At 41.5% G+C, this 15387-nt stretch overlaps 1 protein-coding gene across 4 annotated transcripts in view; it reads right to left on the bottom strand.

Moving 5' to 3' along the window:
• The window catches only part of RAPGEF4 (Rap guanine nucleotide exchange factor 4), a 310972-nt gene that overhangs the window by 224580 nt on the left and 71005 nt on the right, over positions 1-15387 (bottom strand). For 3 of the 4 annotated variants that reach the window (XM_082465339.1, XM_082465337.1, XM_082465338.1), the window contains one exon: positions 12092-12238. Coding sequence is in view for 3 of the 4 variants with exons in the window: in XM_082465337.1 (XP_082321463.1) it covers positions 12092-12238 (147 nt within the window). In the remaining variant the exon portion in view is untranslated. Of the gene's footprint in view, positions 1-5482; positions 11254-12091; positions 12239-15387 lie in introns of those variants that run through there. The other variant, XM_082465340.1, reaches the window with a different exon arrangement.

Genomic DNA, 15387 nt, shown 5'->3' with positions numbered 1-15387 from the left:
CCAGTGAAAGCCCCAACTGATGAAGCCCTGCAGGCCTCCAAACACAGCAGAAGCCAAGTGGACCCCTCGGCATGCCTGTAACAGTCTTTAGCTTCCTCTGCGTCAGTCTTGAAGCAACATTTGGCCTCTTGCTCGGGGCTCTCTCAGCCCCAGCAGCTCTCAGCTTCCAGGTTTCTTGGTCTGTTTGAAGAATGGCAGCGTTCTGGGCCTTCCTTTTCCCTTAACTTGAGCAATCCCAGATGTTGGCCTTTCTGATCTGATCGCAACCTGTCTTTCTCAGAGTCCTTTTCTTTTTGATCATCTGAATCCTCAACTCCTCAGGAGGAAACTCGGCCTCCTCCCAGCCTTCCATTCACAGGCAGATCTGATTTAGAAAAGGAACTGCCAATAGGTAACACCTATGTGAACGGGCTGCCGTCATTGTTTCCTGATGTTATTCACCTGATCTGGAGAAGGTGGTCTGGGAGACGTTAGAAAGGAGACAACGCCTGGACTGGATCATGGTACAGGTGGAGAAGAGAGATGATTGGAAGCAGAGGGAACACACAGCAAAGAGACTGGGAAGCAGGGTGGGAGTAATAGTTAGCAGACCTGAAGCTGGGGTCTGCTAGGGGCTGTTTCACTGAGGATGTGACCCTCCCTCGCACTGGGAGGGCTGCTATGACCCTCTCTGTGTCCCCTCGGAACACAAATGTGTTCCATCTGCAGCACCTGTATTCTTTAGCCTGCGTCCAGCTGGCATCTTTCTGTCAGTCGCACTCCTATCAGCCTCATGATGACAACGCACAGAGGAGGTTTCCTCTGGAAACCCTCTGACTTCCCCTGGCAGATACTCTGTCCTCCTCCCACCTCCAGCCCCTGCATGCACCTCTGCTGTAGCTCATATCTATTCATATGGTAAGATTTTCATATATTCCTCTTCATTAGACTGTGAGCTCCTTGAGGGTCACACTCTGTTCAGGTCTGTGCCCCAGTGCCTAGAGCAGCCCCTGGCATTTAGTGGATGCACCACATATGCTCGCTGACATGATTTACGCTGATAAAAGTATGTGTATAAATTAGTAGAGGCAATATGGCTGGGAAAGGATATAGGGACAAATTTAGAGAACTTCGAATGCCCCGGTAGATGGTTTACACTTCTCCCCGGGCAGCAGTGAGAGCAGCACCAGGTGTCTGAGCAGGCATGTATGTCTGAACTCCTGGCTCCGTCTGTGTGTCCATCCTTCACTGCCTCTCAAGGCATTTACTGGATGCTTCTTTGGAGCTAAGGGATTGATTACATCATATCATTTCTTCCAGCCACGTGTGATAGGATTATTGTACCCCCCTTTTGACAAATGAGGAAGGAGGTTCAGGGAGACTGTGTAACGTGCCTGAGGACACAGAGCTGGTGGGAAGCAAAGCCAGGACTGTCAGGATCTAGCCAATTCCAGTCCACGGCCTTTAAACGCTGCACTGCCTCCCTTACTTTGGCTGAACTTGAGGCGAGACACCAGCGGTGGTGGGATGGGATTGGAAAGGAAGAGATAAATAAACAGTTGATTGTAAAGGGAGACTGGCTAGGACAAGGAGGGGCAGGGGAACAAAGTTAAACTGAAGTACTGAAGAGTAAAGTATCATGGTATCAATAACACGTTTTCAAATGGTTTAGCAAAACAAACATATATGAGCATATGCATTCGTGTCTATATATACACACACAGAGAAATGTAAATATATACATGGAGAGAGAGAAAAAATTTTTTCAATTTTTCTGAGTGTTTGAAAGTTTGAATAAATAGTCGGAGGGGAGAAAAGACAAGCTGGACATTTCAGACCTAAGAGAAGTCTGGAGAAGGGGCCAGGATGAGGAAGAAGAAAACATAAAGCAATCAAGCAGAAAGCAAGAAAGAGAATTTGAAGGAATTAATTGCCAACTGTGCTAAAACATCTCTAAAAATTTATTAACAATACCAGGACTCACTAGGATGATTATGCACATGCTTACAATTATTATTACCAGGAATTCATGTAAGGATTTTAATTTATTAATTTTCATTTATTAACGAGTACCTTGTTTAAGATGCTATCTGCTATGTATGATGAAACCTTTGGTAATTATGGAAAATTATGGTAGATTTAATGGATTTAGAATTTATGTACATTAAATATTATGAAAAATGAAAACAGACCAAGATAATAATATTTGCAGGAATTACAAAAAAAGTTAATGTCTTGATCAAATAAAACATAAAGCATTCACATAAATTGATAAGTAAATGCCAATGTATGTATGAGTAACATGTCCTGAAAGAGAAAGTATAATCAGTAAAGAAATATTTAAGAAAATCCCTACCACCCCAGCAGTAATCAAACATGATAACAATATGATGGAAAATACATAAACATATATAAGTATATATACATATATATACACACACATATATAAATGTATATAAAATGGTCATGCTAACCAAGGCTGGATGTAACAGGCATGCTCAAATACTCCTGGTGGCAGGATAAAAGTCACTGAAAATACATTTGGTCATATTTATCAAGAGCCATAAAAGTTTTCATGGGAAAACTTTTTCTGGGAATTTATCTTAAAGAAGTGATTCTCAAAGTATAGTCCAGGGATGAGGTGGATCTAGACATTCTCAGCGAGTCCATGAGTTCAAAACTCTCTTCATAATAACACTAAGATATTACTTGCCTTTTTCACTCTTACCTCTCACAAGGGCACAGTGGAATTTTCCAGGAACTACGTGATGTATGATGACACCATTGTCCTGACAACTAGGAGAATGTGTGCTTGTAGGACTGAAATTCGGGGGGTGATTCTGCACCTTATTCTCGCACTTTTAATAGCCAGACCACAGAGGTCACCTCTAATCACAAAGCTTCAAATCAATCCCCCTCACTCTGTCTCTTAAAGTACTGATGGCCATTATCACTTACATCTGGCAGAAACCCCAGTTTGGAAGCAGAATGTCTGTATGAGGGAAGGAATAATTACACTGGGAAAATTTTACACAGACTAGTAAGGAACCAACATATTATTCAATTGTAGAGCCTTAGCACTGGGCAAAGATGCCAGCCAGGTACATGCAGAAGCAGCAAGTGCAAAGCGGCAGAGTGGATACCAGAGCCTGGAGCTGGAGGACAGGGGTTCTCGGCAGATTCATCTGGGGAGCTTTAAGAAGCTATGATGCCCAGGCCCCACCTTCTAGAGATTCTGGTTTCATTGGTCTAGAGAGCGCCCATGCACGGGAATTTTCTAATAACTCCCCAGGTAATTCTAATGTGGAACTAGTTTTAAGAATTACAATTATAAATGAAAGATAACAAAAAGTTTTTCTTGCCTTTCAAATAATGTATTTTGATACAATATGAACTGTTGCCTATACTTTAACCTTTTCATTCACATAATTTGTGGCTCTGCCTTCTTGAATTTGCAAACCGAAAGGCGAGGACGAGGCACTAAATTTTTCAACTCATAAGGCACCTAACGTTCAACATTAACTTGAACCACTGCTGTCAGCAAGGCAGGATTTCAGTAAAGGTACATTTATTTTACAAACAGGTGGCCTAGGAAGCTGGAGAGCTTTCCAAAAGGGCATTCAGCAAAGTTGGGTTAAACCAGGAATAGATCAGAATTTCAGGCCAGAACACTCGACCACATCAATAGCCTTTAGAAGGTCTGTCTTGCATTTATTGGTTTGAGTTAGACAGCTCAGAACACTGAGGTCAGTGAGATCAACCCCAGGCAAGACTGCAGGAATTCGGAGCTGCCGACTTTGGGACAGGATTTCCTGCTGCTCCTTTCTCAGTGTCAGACACCCTGCCCCAGTGACTGCGCCCTAACCTCTCCGCGGTGGCCTGTAGACTACACAGGAGTGGAATTTGGCCTGATGAGAGGAGGAAAGTCCCATGACCAGAGGGCTCCTGACACATAAAGAGCTTAACGATATCCCCAGCGCATACCACGTGTTCCTTCTGAAAGTCTCAAGTTCTTATAAGTTTTCCCAACTAGAACTGCCTTTGCCCTGGGGACCCGGTTAAACCTCAGAACAGATTTCTCCAGATGATGACTGAACAATAAACAGAACACAAAGCCAGGCATTTGGAAATACAACACATGACACCCTCAGAGGGCAGGCAGACCCCTAACCAAGCCCGCCCAGGGGTGCAGAACAGGAGGAGAAGGCAGCAGGCAGCACAGCACAAGTGAGGAAGTCCTGCCTCTTCTGCGTGGTCAGTCCCTTGCGACAAGCCTGTCTCACACACTGTAATTTGGTTAACTGACCCCAATCCTTTAGGGAGGCTGAAAAACAGCCTTGTTAGCCACACAAGAATTCACCAGATCTCTTTGTCTTTGGATGAAATGATAGCCTGGGTGGAAATGAATCTCTCCCTGCCCTCCGCCATATGTCCTTCAGCACCCTGTGTCTTATCTCATGGTACTTTTCAGTTTGTCTGATATCAGGGTGATTTGTGTTTATGCTTGTCTGTCTTCTCCACTAGATTGTAAACCAGGAAGACAGATGCGGTGCATTTTGCACCTCCCCGTGGTGGGAGCCAACTATGTGTGTCCGATACGACAGAAGCTTCTAGAGATGAAATTTTCAAAGTGGGATCAATTAACATTGAGTCGAGCAGCTCTTTAGCAGGCACGCAGCCTGGCAGGTGAGCTGAGACAGTGAAGAGGGCCACTGCAAGATTAGAGTGCGGGGAAAGGGTGGGGGGCGGGAGGTGTCAACAGCGTGCAGGTAAATGCACAACCAGGGGAAGGATTTCAAAACCTCTACCAACAGCGACTCCTAAAAGACGTGAGTGACCACTGCACACTCCCGAAATGAACACCCAAAGGAATACCAGCTCAGAAGCAATTCCAGCACCTTGCCAGCAAGCCTACCCGCAACATCTGGGCATTCCTGGCACCTGCCAGCCAAGCCTTGATCTGTTCAGACCCCCTGATCATCTTCTGAGAAACAGTGAGATCACAGCTTTTGGAGCTGGCAGGACTTCAAGTCATCAATAATGTAACAGAATTCCCATAAACACTAAGGACTTCATATAGTCTGAGAGCTGCAGGCAAGGTGCCTACCAGGGCATCCAGAGGGTGAAATACCATCACTCTCAATCTGTTTCCTTGCCCCAAATTCATTTTTAATATATGCCATTCACCAGATAAATACATATATTTAATATTAATGTGATAAATGTAACTCTGCCTATTTATGAACAAATATCTCCTAGAAACATTTAAGATCAGGCTAAACAAACATATCCTTCACAATCAGAAAAAGACGAGCCACCACTTCCCCCCCCCCCACAAATAAAGATGAAATCAAATTATGTCAGTGCCGTGGTACATATTTAGGTCTGGTGGAACATACTTAGAAAAGCCAGAGATGTTTTAGAGTATAATTCCTAGAACTAAACTGCAAACTGTGACATATAATATCTCCCCACTAAAGAATAAAAAAAGACCCATTCTGACCTGGTAGGGCATACGTCCTTCTTTTTCTTTTTCTCAGTGTTCTCAGACATCCAGTGAAGAGTGGTGCTTTATTTGGACAGCAAAATGCACCTTCATCGCTGATTATTTCCTGTTAGTATCTATTACTGTTAAGAGGATCTCAGGCCGGAGAGAAAACCGGGGCCGGTGGTTCTTCAGGAAAGCTCAGGCAGTCAAAGGCAATAGGAAAAGACTTCCTATATATACATATATTATTTTTAACTTTACTTATCTCCTAGTAACTTCACTCCCTTCCTTTCTGGATTTGAATCATTTCACCATCCCATGGAAAAGCTTGAGGACAGAGGAGTGAGACCCTGGGGCAGACGTGAGGTCCGAGTCACCGGAGCAGGCTTCCGGCTCGGTTTAAAAGAAGCAGAACTGTGAGGAGAGAGGCAAGAGAACCAGCCAACAGGATGTGTGTGGCTGGAGTTCCTGGCATGAAGTCTTGGCTTTCATGTTTATTTTTGGATGTATTTTTCTTAGCCCTTTGATGCAAATTTCTGGCCTGGGAAGTAACCCTACAGTACAAGCTCCAAAGTCGCCGAAAGTAAGTACAGGCCTCTGACTTGGGAGAAAGCAGGTCCCTTGGCTTTTAGGTTCCAGTTAAGCCTCAGATGAGGGGGTGGGTCCCTGCACATTAACAGGCAGGCCAGGGGCTGCCTCTCTGAGGATGGGTCGTATAGTTCAACCTCAATACCCAGGACCACTAAACATTTACTTGAAATACCGGTCTACCTGGAAAGCCCACCATTAATGCAAAATTGAAACAACCTGAAATTGTTTGCATGCTGAATAAAGTATTAAAACCCACCCAAAGGGCTTCTGAGATTTTTATGTTCTAAGATACTATGTTTTAAGCGTTGGGCTTTAATTTTTCTGACAGCCCAAGACAGATAGGAACATCAAATCTGTTCAAGCAGGAGCAAATGCCTCTGAGAGGTATATTACTCCAATATGGTTTTTAAAGTGCATCAGCAAACACTAAGCTGCTGTTATTTCAATAATTCCTATTCTCATAGTGGCTTGAAAGATTATTAATGGAAAAGGGCTTTTTCTCCCTGCATAGTCCAAAAGAGGCAGTAAACAGAAATAGCTAAAAAGCTTTTCAGTCCAACAACTGCCAACGTATCTGGTAGGATCGAGAAATAAAACACTGAAAATTAGGGAATAGAGATAGATGTAAAAATATTTCTTTGACAACATTCACTACTCTTAGAAATATTCTTGTTTACAAATTGTATTCTTTTCCTAAGGCAGAAACATGCACATATTTCTTATTCTTACCAGTTTATATCCCAGAAAGCATAAAAAAATTTTCAGTCAACAATATTTATTGAGGCCACAGACACATTTGGGGAATAAACTCTATGGGATCAATCATTACCTCCGAGCAACGGTTCTCTGTGATATTGTATGTCCTGGTTAGAATAAAATCACAAGAGCTTCTGGGTAACTATTACAGCTAAGAAACCACTTTTATTGTGGCATGGGTCAGACTACAAATTTAAAATAATCGCTTTCATTTCTAAAGACTCTAGTTTCATTGTTGTCTTTAAATTTCAAATAATTCATTCACAAGTGTGTATTATTTTGCACATGCTCAAACATAGCCCACAGTGAAGGAAAGTTTTTGGCCAGAATGATGTTCACGCGATTGGAACACAGGTAGTAGATCACTAGTGCAAGGACCTCAGTGGTGTCTTTTATGAGTTTGATGCAGAGTGACTTTCCAATCTACTTCTCTGAACACACTGGACTCACCTCCTCATACAAGTCCATGTACTTGGAATATTCCATGTAAAGATGACAAAACATGCTGCAAACCTAAAAGCATCTTCACCCACGATGTTAGAAAGTCAGGGAGCAAACAAAAAACACTCCTTGTTGTTGTTCTAACCACTGGAAACATTAGACTATATTTGCTGAGAAGAAATTCATGGAATTGGACAGTAAATCCGTATTTATTTATTCCAAGAGCCACCAGCAACCATAGATACTCATTAATACTTGATCCAAGATTATCACGGCTTAAAACTCCCAAGCCTACACTTAACTACTTTGCCATTTAACTTCCTTACTGAGGGTATGCAATGCCACTAGGGTCAAAGAGTTTAAATTACAGTTCTCAAGAACTAAAAATGGTACTCCAAGACTTTTTAATTTTTTCTGAATGAAATTCAAAAACATAACTTTCTCCTTTCTCTCTCACTCACTCTCTCTCCTGAGATGCTATTGAAAAGTGAGATGTTTTATACCCTAGTTAATATTTTTTATTAAGTTCTAATATCAAAGAGGCATGAAAAGAGGGAAGTATTACTGACCAACTCTGAATAAATTTACTGTAATTCACTTAAGCTAAGAAAATATGACCTGACTTTGAGATGGAGATCCCAGCTCCCTCAAATATGATCATAAATTGGCAACTGAAACATGGAAAGGAAAGAGGAGAGAAAGTTTTCATTAGGAAAGATACAGGGTACAAAGAAAAGCATCAAGCTGCTACCTCAGTTACATCTTGGGGAATATTTATTTTATTTGATATATTTATATAGACGACTGAAATAATGTCTCTGGTCACATTTATGACAATAATTTTTAAAAATACTCTGGGTGCCACCAATTTGACTTACAACATAATAGACAACATAAAGCAGGAGTTTTGGGGATGAAATTGAATAGGATTTCAAAATCTCACGTGTAGTTCTCTGGGTGTGTATCTGCGGAGAGCTGAGGAAGCTTGCCTTTGGTCAGGAAAGGAAGCAGGGTTACCTAGCTCTCTGTTGCCACTCAAGTCTCAAGTGTAAGATTTTAAATAGCCTATTCGCTCAGCCTATTAAAGAGCTACTTGTAGACCGTACTACCTGTTAGTGATTACACACCATAACTTTCCTGGTTAGAAGTAACTCAGATTCCTGGTCCTTGTCAACCACTTTAAGTGACATCAAAGGCACAGATAAGGAGGGAAACCTCAATCTGGGAGTGCTTGCCACACAATGGGCCCACCATGACATTCCTCAAAAGTAAGCAGGCAAATGAGATGAACATGCAAATTTAGACCCATGATTCAGATGATCTAATTTCTACCGTGTGGGAACTATGGCCTAACAGTGAGCTCCTTACCATGCTGATGGGAGAGGCAATATCCAGCTTACCTTTCTGCTGCCTTCTTTCTGCCATTTCATGGTTCAGTGAGGCTTCTACCTGAATCCTGAAGCCATGTCATCCTTCCCTTTTGATATTTGGTTACCAGATCTAACTTAAATTTCAGCTGACAGCATGAGCTTGGGTTTTAATGTTGCTTACAGATATTGTGTACCAGTGTAATGAATGGCTGAATTATAGACTCTGTTATCTGACATAATCAAGAAATAGGTGTTCTGGTTATCCAATATTTTGCTAACAGATTAGTGTCACATATGCCATCAATGGATCACTTATATTCAAAGAATAGAAATAGAATTTACTTAATGATAATGATATATTATACTGTGAAATAATATTATTGACTTGCTAGTCCATTTTCTCTCTCCTCCAAGTAGAACAGAAGCCCTGGCCCACAGAGCAGGAGCCCTGTCAATCTTCTTCACTGCTATAGCCAGACCTGACACACAGGAGATTCTCATTAAGTATTTGCTGAATAAATGAATAGTGGAATAAACGTAAGTCAATTTTCTTTACTCGGAAGGTAATTTAGAATTCCACAGTTTCTTAGGATTATCATGTACTGTATATGCACAAGTGTGCCCATTAATAAAGTTCTGATTCACACAGGTTGCTAGATAATTCTTTACTCAGAAGGTAATTTAGAATTCCACAATTTCTTAGGATTATCATGTACTGTATATGCACAAGTGTGCCCATTAATAAAGTTCTGATTCACACAGGTTGCTAGATAATGGAGTTCCTCGCATTCGCACTTTAGCCAGTTAAAACGTTGATGGAGCACCTAATTTGTACTCTGTGCTTGGTTGCATGCATGAACAGGTAAATAAAAATGAAATATCTTACTAAAATCTCTTGCTCACTATGAGGTTCCAAACCCCAACCTGTAAAATAAGAGGTCAGTCTAAAAACTCTCTCCATCCTTTTCAGCTCACTTAAGTCACTGACAGGGAAGACCAGAATCACGCTCTGAGGTTACAGATGAGGAGTTGGACCCACGGAGCTACAAAATCATGTGGCAAGGTTTGGGATACTAAGGACCACCTTCAACATCCATAGCCCCATCTAATAATTTTCCTCTAAGGGAAATCTCTGTGAAAAACAGCCCTAAAATATACTCAGATACAATCCAACCAAGGGATCAAATAAATCAAACCAATGCATCACTCATAGTGAGGCATCCAGACATTAAGAGCATCCTAATGTACTCAGTATCACCTTTGACTTCTTGCCAGAAGTGTTTGACTTGATCTAATCAAACATTTAGCTCTAACTTCCGTTTACAGGAAACCCTGGGGTAGGGGTACAAAAAAAGATACCATGAGAAAATGATCAGACAAACCTTGAATTTGGGAGAAACTGACCTGGCCTTTTTAACAAGTCAATGTCACAGAGAAAGAGAGACACAGAGAGAGGGCAGGGGGGGAGGGGGAGAGAGAGTGACTTAGACATAACAATCAAATGTTAACACATGGTTCTTTATTTGAGCCTGGTTTGAAATAAAACAGATATAAAAATACTTATGGAATAAATGTATTTATTTCTGGATATTTATGGGGAAATCTGAACTGTGGACTGGATATAGATGACATTAGTATACTATCTTTAGTTTTGTAGGTGAAATAATGGTATTATGGGTATGTGGCAGGATATTCTGATTTTTTGGAGAAATATGCTAATATATAGGATGAAATGTTGTGATGTCTGTCATTTACATTAAAGTGGTTCAGCAAAAACAGATGAAGCAAATATGGCTATATGTTAACAACTGCTGAACTAGGTGAGAGTGTATAGTCGTTCATTGTATTATCCTTTTTGATTTTCCGAACGTCTGAACATTTCTTAAATAAATTTGTTGTTTTGGTCATGCCACATGGCATGCGGGATCTTAGTTCCCTGACCAGGGATCGAACCCATGCCCCCTGCAGTGGAAGCACAGAGTCTTAACCACTGGACAGCCAGGGAAGTCCTGAAAATTTTTAAAATAAATTTTAAAAAATGTTCACAGGTAGCAACTTCTCAGGAACTTTTTTCACAGCACTGAGGCCTCCTAATTAAAATAAAATTTTAAATATTGCCACAAACCATCCTCCACCAGCAACTTGAATAAGTCATCACAGACAAAAGCAGTTATAATGACATACATCACAAGTAGGAGTCATTTTTGTTCTTAAACCAGTCTTCCAAATTTTCTTTTTGGAAAAGACTTTTCAGTTCACCTTTTAAATGAAAGATCCAAAAAGCGGCTTATTTGCCTCAAGCTTGGTCCCTTTTAATTGACAGAAAACCTCTCCGCACACACCTCATGCAAACCTACTTTGGCTCTGCCTTCCTAAAACTCGCTTTTGTCTCTGAACTTTACAGAGCAGTTGGAGCTCTTTAATATTTTCTAAGAGGAACATTTCAAACAAGTAACCCTGCAATTTATTCACTACTGCCAAGAATAAAAGTAACAGGTTTCACCACCAAGGCCTTCCAAGGCTTTGCAGGACTTTCAAGGCAAAGCATCACTCATTCACCTACAGGTTTGCTCCCTTAATGCATCTGTCATTTGTTTGGCTCTGGAGGAAACTATTTGATTACACAAAATTCTTTTTAGATCAAGTTTAAAATCTTAGCCACACTGGGACAAGTGGCGAAGCCTGCCAGCTCGATGGGTTAACGCTTGGACATACTGAGCCAAGGACAAAGATAAGGAACAGCCACAGGTAAAAATCAGAAGCTTGAAGAACTGAAAAGAAATGAGCGTAAAGGATGCAAGGGCCTTTCTAAGCACTCCATTTACCATGACTGCATGTAAGGTGATTTCTTGCCCCATCCTTCTTGTAAATGAGCGTGGTACCCTAAAGGGCGCTGGTAAGCAGCGGGAAACGCACAAGCCGCCAGGACCGGCTGCCTCCATCCACTGCTGTGCTACCCGTGCATTTTGAAGTTGGCAAGTAACCAGCCATCTTTATGTCCCTCGTTTCCCATACCTTATTACAGGGCACATCATTTTTAAAAGCATTTAAATGAAGCAGATGTTAATCCCATTCATTCCGCTTTCCCAGGGAACATGTCCATGATGATTTTTAAAATGCCAAAGAAAATGTCAAAGTATTTTGTTCCCTGGTTAAGAATACATCTGTGGAATAGGAGGGGGGAAATACATAAAACACTCTATGGTCATTCAAGAAGTAATTATAATGTATGTCAAACCACAGAAAATTGAGCAAGCACTACATTAAAAAAAAAAAAAAGGAAAGACGTCTTGTGTCAAAATGGCTTTTTCACTCACTCATGTCAAAAACAAGTTTTGAAAATTAAATTCCATCCACCGGCTCAGAACAGAGCACATTAAGGCTTGACTATAATGCCATTATCCATGTGGCAGCTCTCTTTCTTTTCTGCAACCACGTGAATTGACAAAGCAGCCTTGGGGCTCACCTCCCATAGTGCCTTGAAGTCCTTCTGCCCGATGCGGAGAAGTTCACTGCTTTCCCTTGTAACAATTGTCGCATGGCGGGGTGTGTTGTCCAGAATGGACTCTCCAAAGGCTGTCCCAATCCCCAGAGTGCAGATGGTCACTGCATCCTGAGAATCCAAAAAAACTGGTCATTAGAAAAGCAAACATTTTACCAGTGGATGAGTTGTCTTTTCTTTGAAGTCTATAGTTGACCCTTGAACAACGGGGGAGTTAGGGGTGCCAACCCCCAGCCCTGCACACACACAGTAGAAAATCTGAGTATACTGTGGTTCCTGCACATCAGCAGATTCAACCGGCCACAGGTCATGTCGTACCGTAGTGTTTACTATTGAAAAAACTCCGCCATGAGTGGACCCGCGCGGTCCAAACCCGTCCTGTTCAAGGGTCAACTAATTTCTATACAATAAAACACTCAATTCACTTGCACAGTTCAACAAGTTTTGACAAATATATACACCGCGTAATCACCACCCAAGGCAAGACAGAATGTTTCCATCACCCTTGAAAGTTCCCTCATGCCCCTTTCCAGTCAGGACCCTCCTTTCAGAGGCAACTGATGCTCTGATTTCTATCACCATAAAGGAATTTTGCCAGTTTTAGAACTTCACGTAAAAGGAATCAGACAATATGCCCTCTTTGGTGTCTGGCTTCTTTTCCTTAACATAACGTCTGTAAGATTCATCCATGTTGTTGCGTGGACCAGTAGTTTTTTCCTTTCACTGACGAACAGTTTTCCATTGCAAGGGTATGTGCCCCGATGTGCTTATCCATTCTCCTATCCGTGGACATTTGGGTTGTTTCTGGTTTGGGGATATTATGAATAAGGCTGCCAGCAATCTTGTGCCCGTCTTTTTGCAGACATGGTTATCTTTTTATATGACTACTCGCTCTAAGAAAACGGGGGAAATCGTTTGAAGATGAACTCAGCTTTTTTAGTGAGAGAGTACAGTACGATATTTAAATAAGCAACCGGAACGGGGATACTGTTATGTCAGTCTGTCTTAAAGAGATGAGGAAACTGAGGGTCAGAATGGTGGATTCACGAGGCCAGCGTTCACACGGATAGTAAGTAACACAGCCAGGTTCCAATTGTGACTGTCTGACTACAGACTCCCAGCTTCTTGTATCACGCTGCCCCCCTCAGCCACAACAGAGTAAAAGCAGCACCCAGTGCAGTGCGGTGTGGCTAGCTGATAAAATGTCCTGAATCAGTGATTTAAAAGTGTAAGGTGTACTAAAAAAGTAATTTCCTTTCTGCATGCAACATGGGCGATGATACTTGGATTTAATCCTAACTAGTTTCAAGTAATGCAGTCACTCAAGATCACCTGGACATTAATTTTGCAAAAGGTATTATCAACTAAGGGAGATACACAAGGGTAATCCTGAGTTAGAAAGCACAGTTTTCCTTTCATGCACCTAATACACAATAACAGGCAAATGTTATTAAGATCAAGTTAGTGACTTTGTAATCACATTACTAAGACAAATGCCCATAAGAATCCAGTTCCTTGAACCACAGCAAATTGCTTCTGCACAGATATTACCATTTAAAATTGTGTTCAGGAAAATAAAATCAATAATATCTCAGAAGAGAATGAAAGATCAAGGGGAAACATAAAAATGGCCTGTTAATAAATCTTCCAGAAAGGCAGCTGCAAACAAACTCAGTCAGAAAAATATCCCCAGGGCTGAAATATCAATACCCAGCAAGTCAGATACTTCTGAGTAATTTTCAAGTTCTAGTAAAAACACAAGATGGATTATGATAAATCACAGACTTTCACAAATTCTTTAGACTACAGGTTCGCTTAAAGGTCCACTAGCCTACTTCATTTTTTTTTTTTTTTTTAAATCATCTGGACCCTTCAGAAAGAATCCTCTTAGCCTAATTTATACTTTCTAGTGTAAATTTCTATTTTAAAACCTGACACAGATGAACCATACATATTACTACTGCCACTGTCTATGTAGCTTAATTATCTACGATTAGCTACAAAGTATAATGCACAAGAACTATGCAGATCTGTTATTCGTGAGCTTGCTGTAGACTTCTACGGAATAAGTTGTCTTCTCCATTTCTCATCTCCTATCCCCGACACGTCACCATGTGTCACCAAAAGGTATACAGAGACACAGCCTGTGAAAGTCAGTCGCATGAGCCCATCTTCTTGCTAGTGAGCAGCTCTTGTAATAATGACAAAAGACTGAAATTATTCTTGGATTTCCCCTAGAGAGTTTAACACGACACCTGCCTGCTCACATGTAACAACATTTAGTCATGTTAGTACTGCCAAGTGCCCTTCTCAGTGTAGCTCCGTGCGTCAGGACCTCTGTGCAGAGGGGCACCAGCCCCCATCATTCCGTCCAGCACCTGGGCTCATTCCCAGTATCCCACGCTCTCCCACCAGAGCTGAGTGTGGGATCCGACCTGCCTTCATCTCCTCCTTCATACTCCATCCTCTCAAATGTCAGGACAGGGAATCACAAATACAAGATATGGTTTTGAAAGTAGGACTAATAAAACCTCACCTGAAAGAAGTGTTACTTGCAACTTCAAACTTGACTTTCAGCAGACTCAGTATTTTTAGGACAAATTTACTTAGAAATCTGAATGGATGTGGGAAGTGTGGATTGGGCAACTGGGATAATCGGGCACAGGGAAGAAGAAAGTCCTAAGAAGAACATCTTCACCCTAAAGATGAATTACTACCTTTACAGTCCCTAGGGGCGAGGCCTTGTTTGCATTTGAATTCCAGGCGGGGACTTGCAATGTGCTTAGAAAATAATTACCAAATAAAGACATTTACATTCAAATGTTCTCTCAGGTAGCAGAACCAATATGCGTTGCTCAGTATGTATCAATAAGTTGAAAGGCAGGACAAATGTGAGCCACAGGAACGTGAGTCAGAGTAGCAGACGCACTCTTATTTTAGTGCACACTCCCAGCTCACCAGATCCCTGCAGGTCAGAGTTCCAAGCCTGAAACCCTGCGAAGATGCTTAAATGCATGCCTTTGCCTGCAGCTGCAAGTGCCCATTTCTGAAGGTAACACTACTATTCCTTTAAACTCACACATCCTCCAGAGATCAGCTCATGTCTCAATACTTATTAGATAGGGACTATTCAGACATTTATTTTCTGCTCATTTGCAGATTAATGTTCAGAAAGGTTACCTGAAAGGAAATATTTACAGTGAGAGAGACTGAAGAAAGCAATCGGCAAGGACTATGAAACATCAACAGTGAAGGAATGT

This window comes from Balaenoptera physalus (assembly GCF_965194825.1).
Source record: "Balaenoptera physalus genome assembly, chromosome: 6".
Taxonomy (NCBI): Eukaryota; Metazoa; Chordata; class Mammalia; order Artiodactyla; family Balaenopteridae; genus Balaenoptera; species Balaenoptera physalus.
Note: the sequence above shows the minus strand (reverse complement) of the source record. Positions and strands in the feature narration are given on the sequence as shown.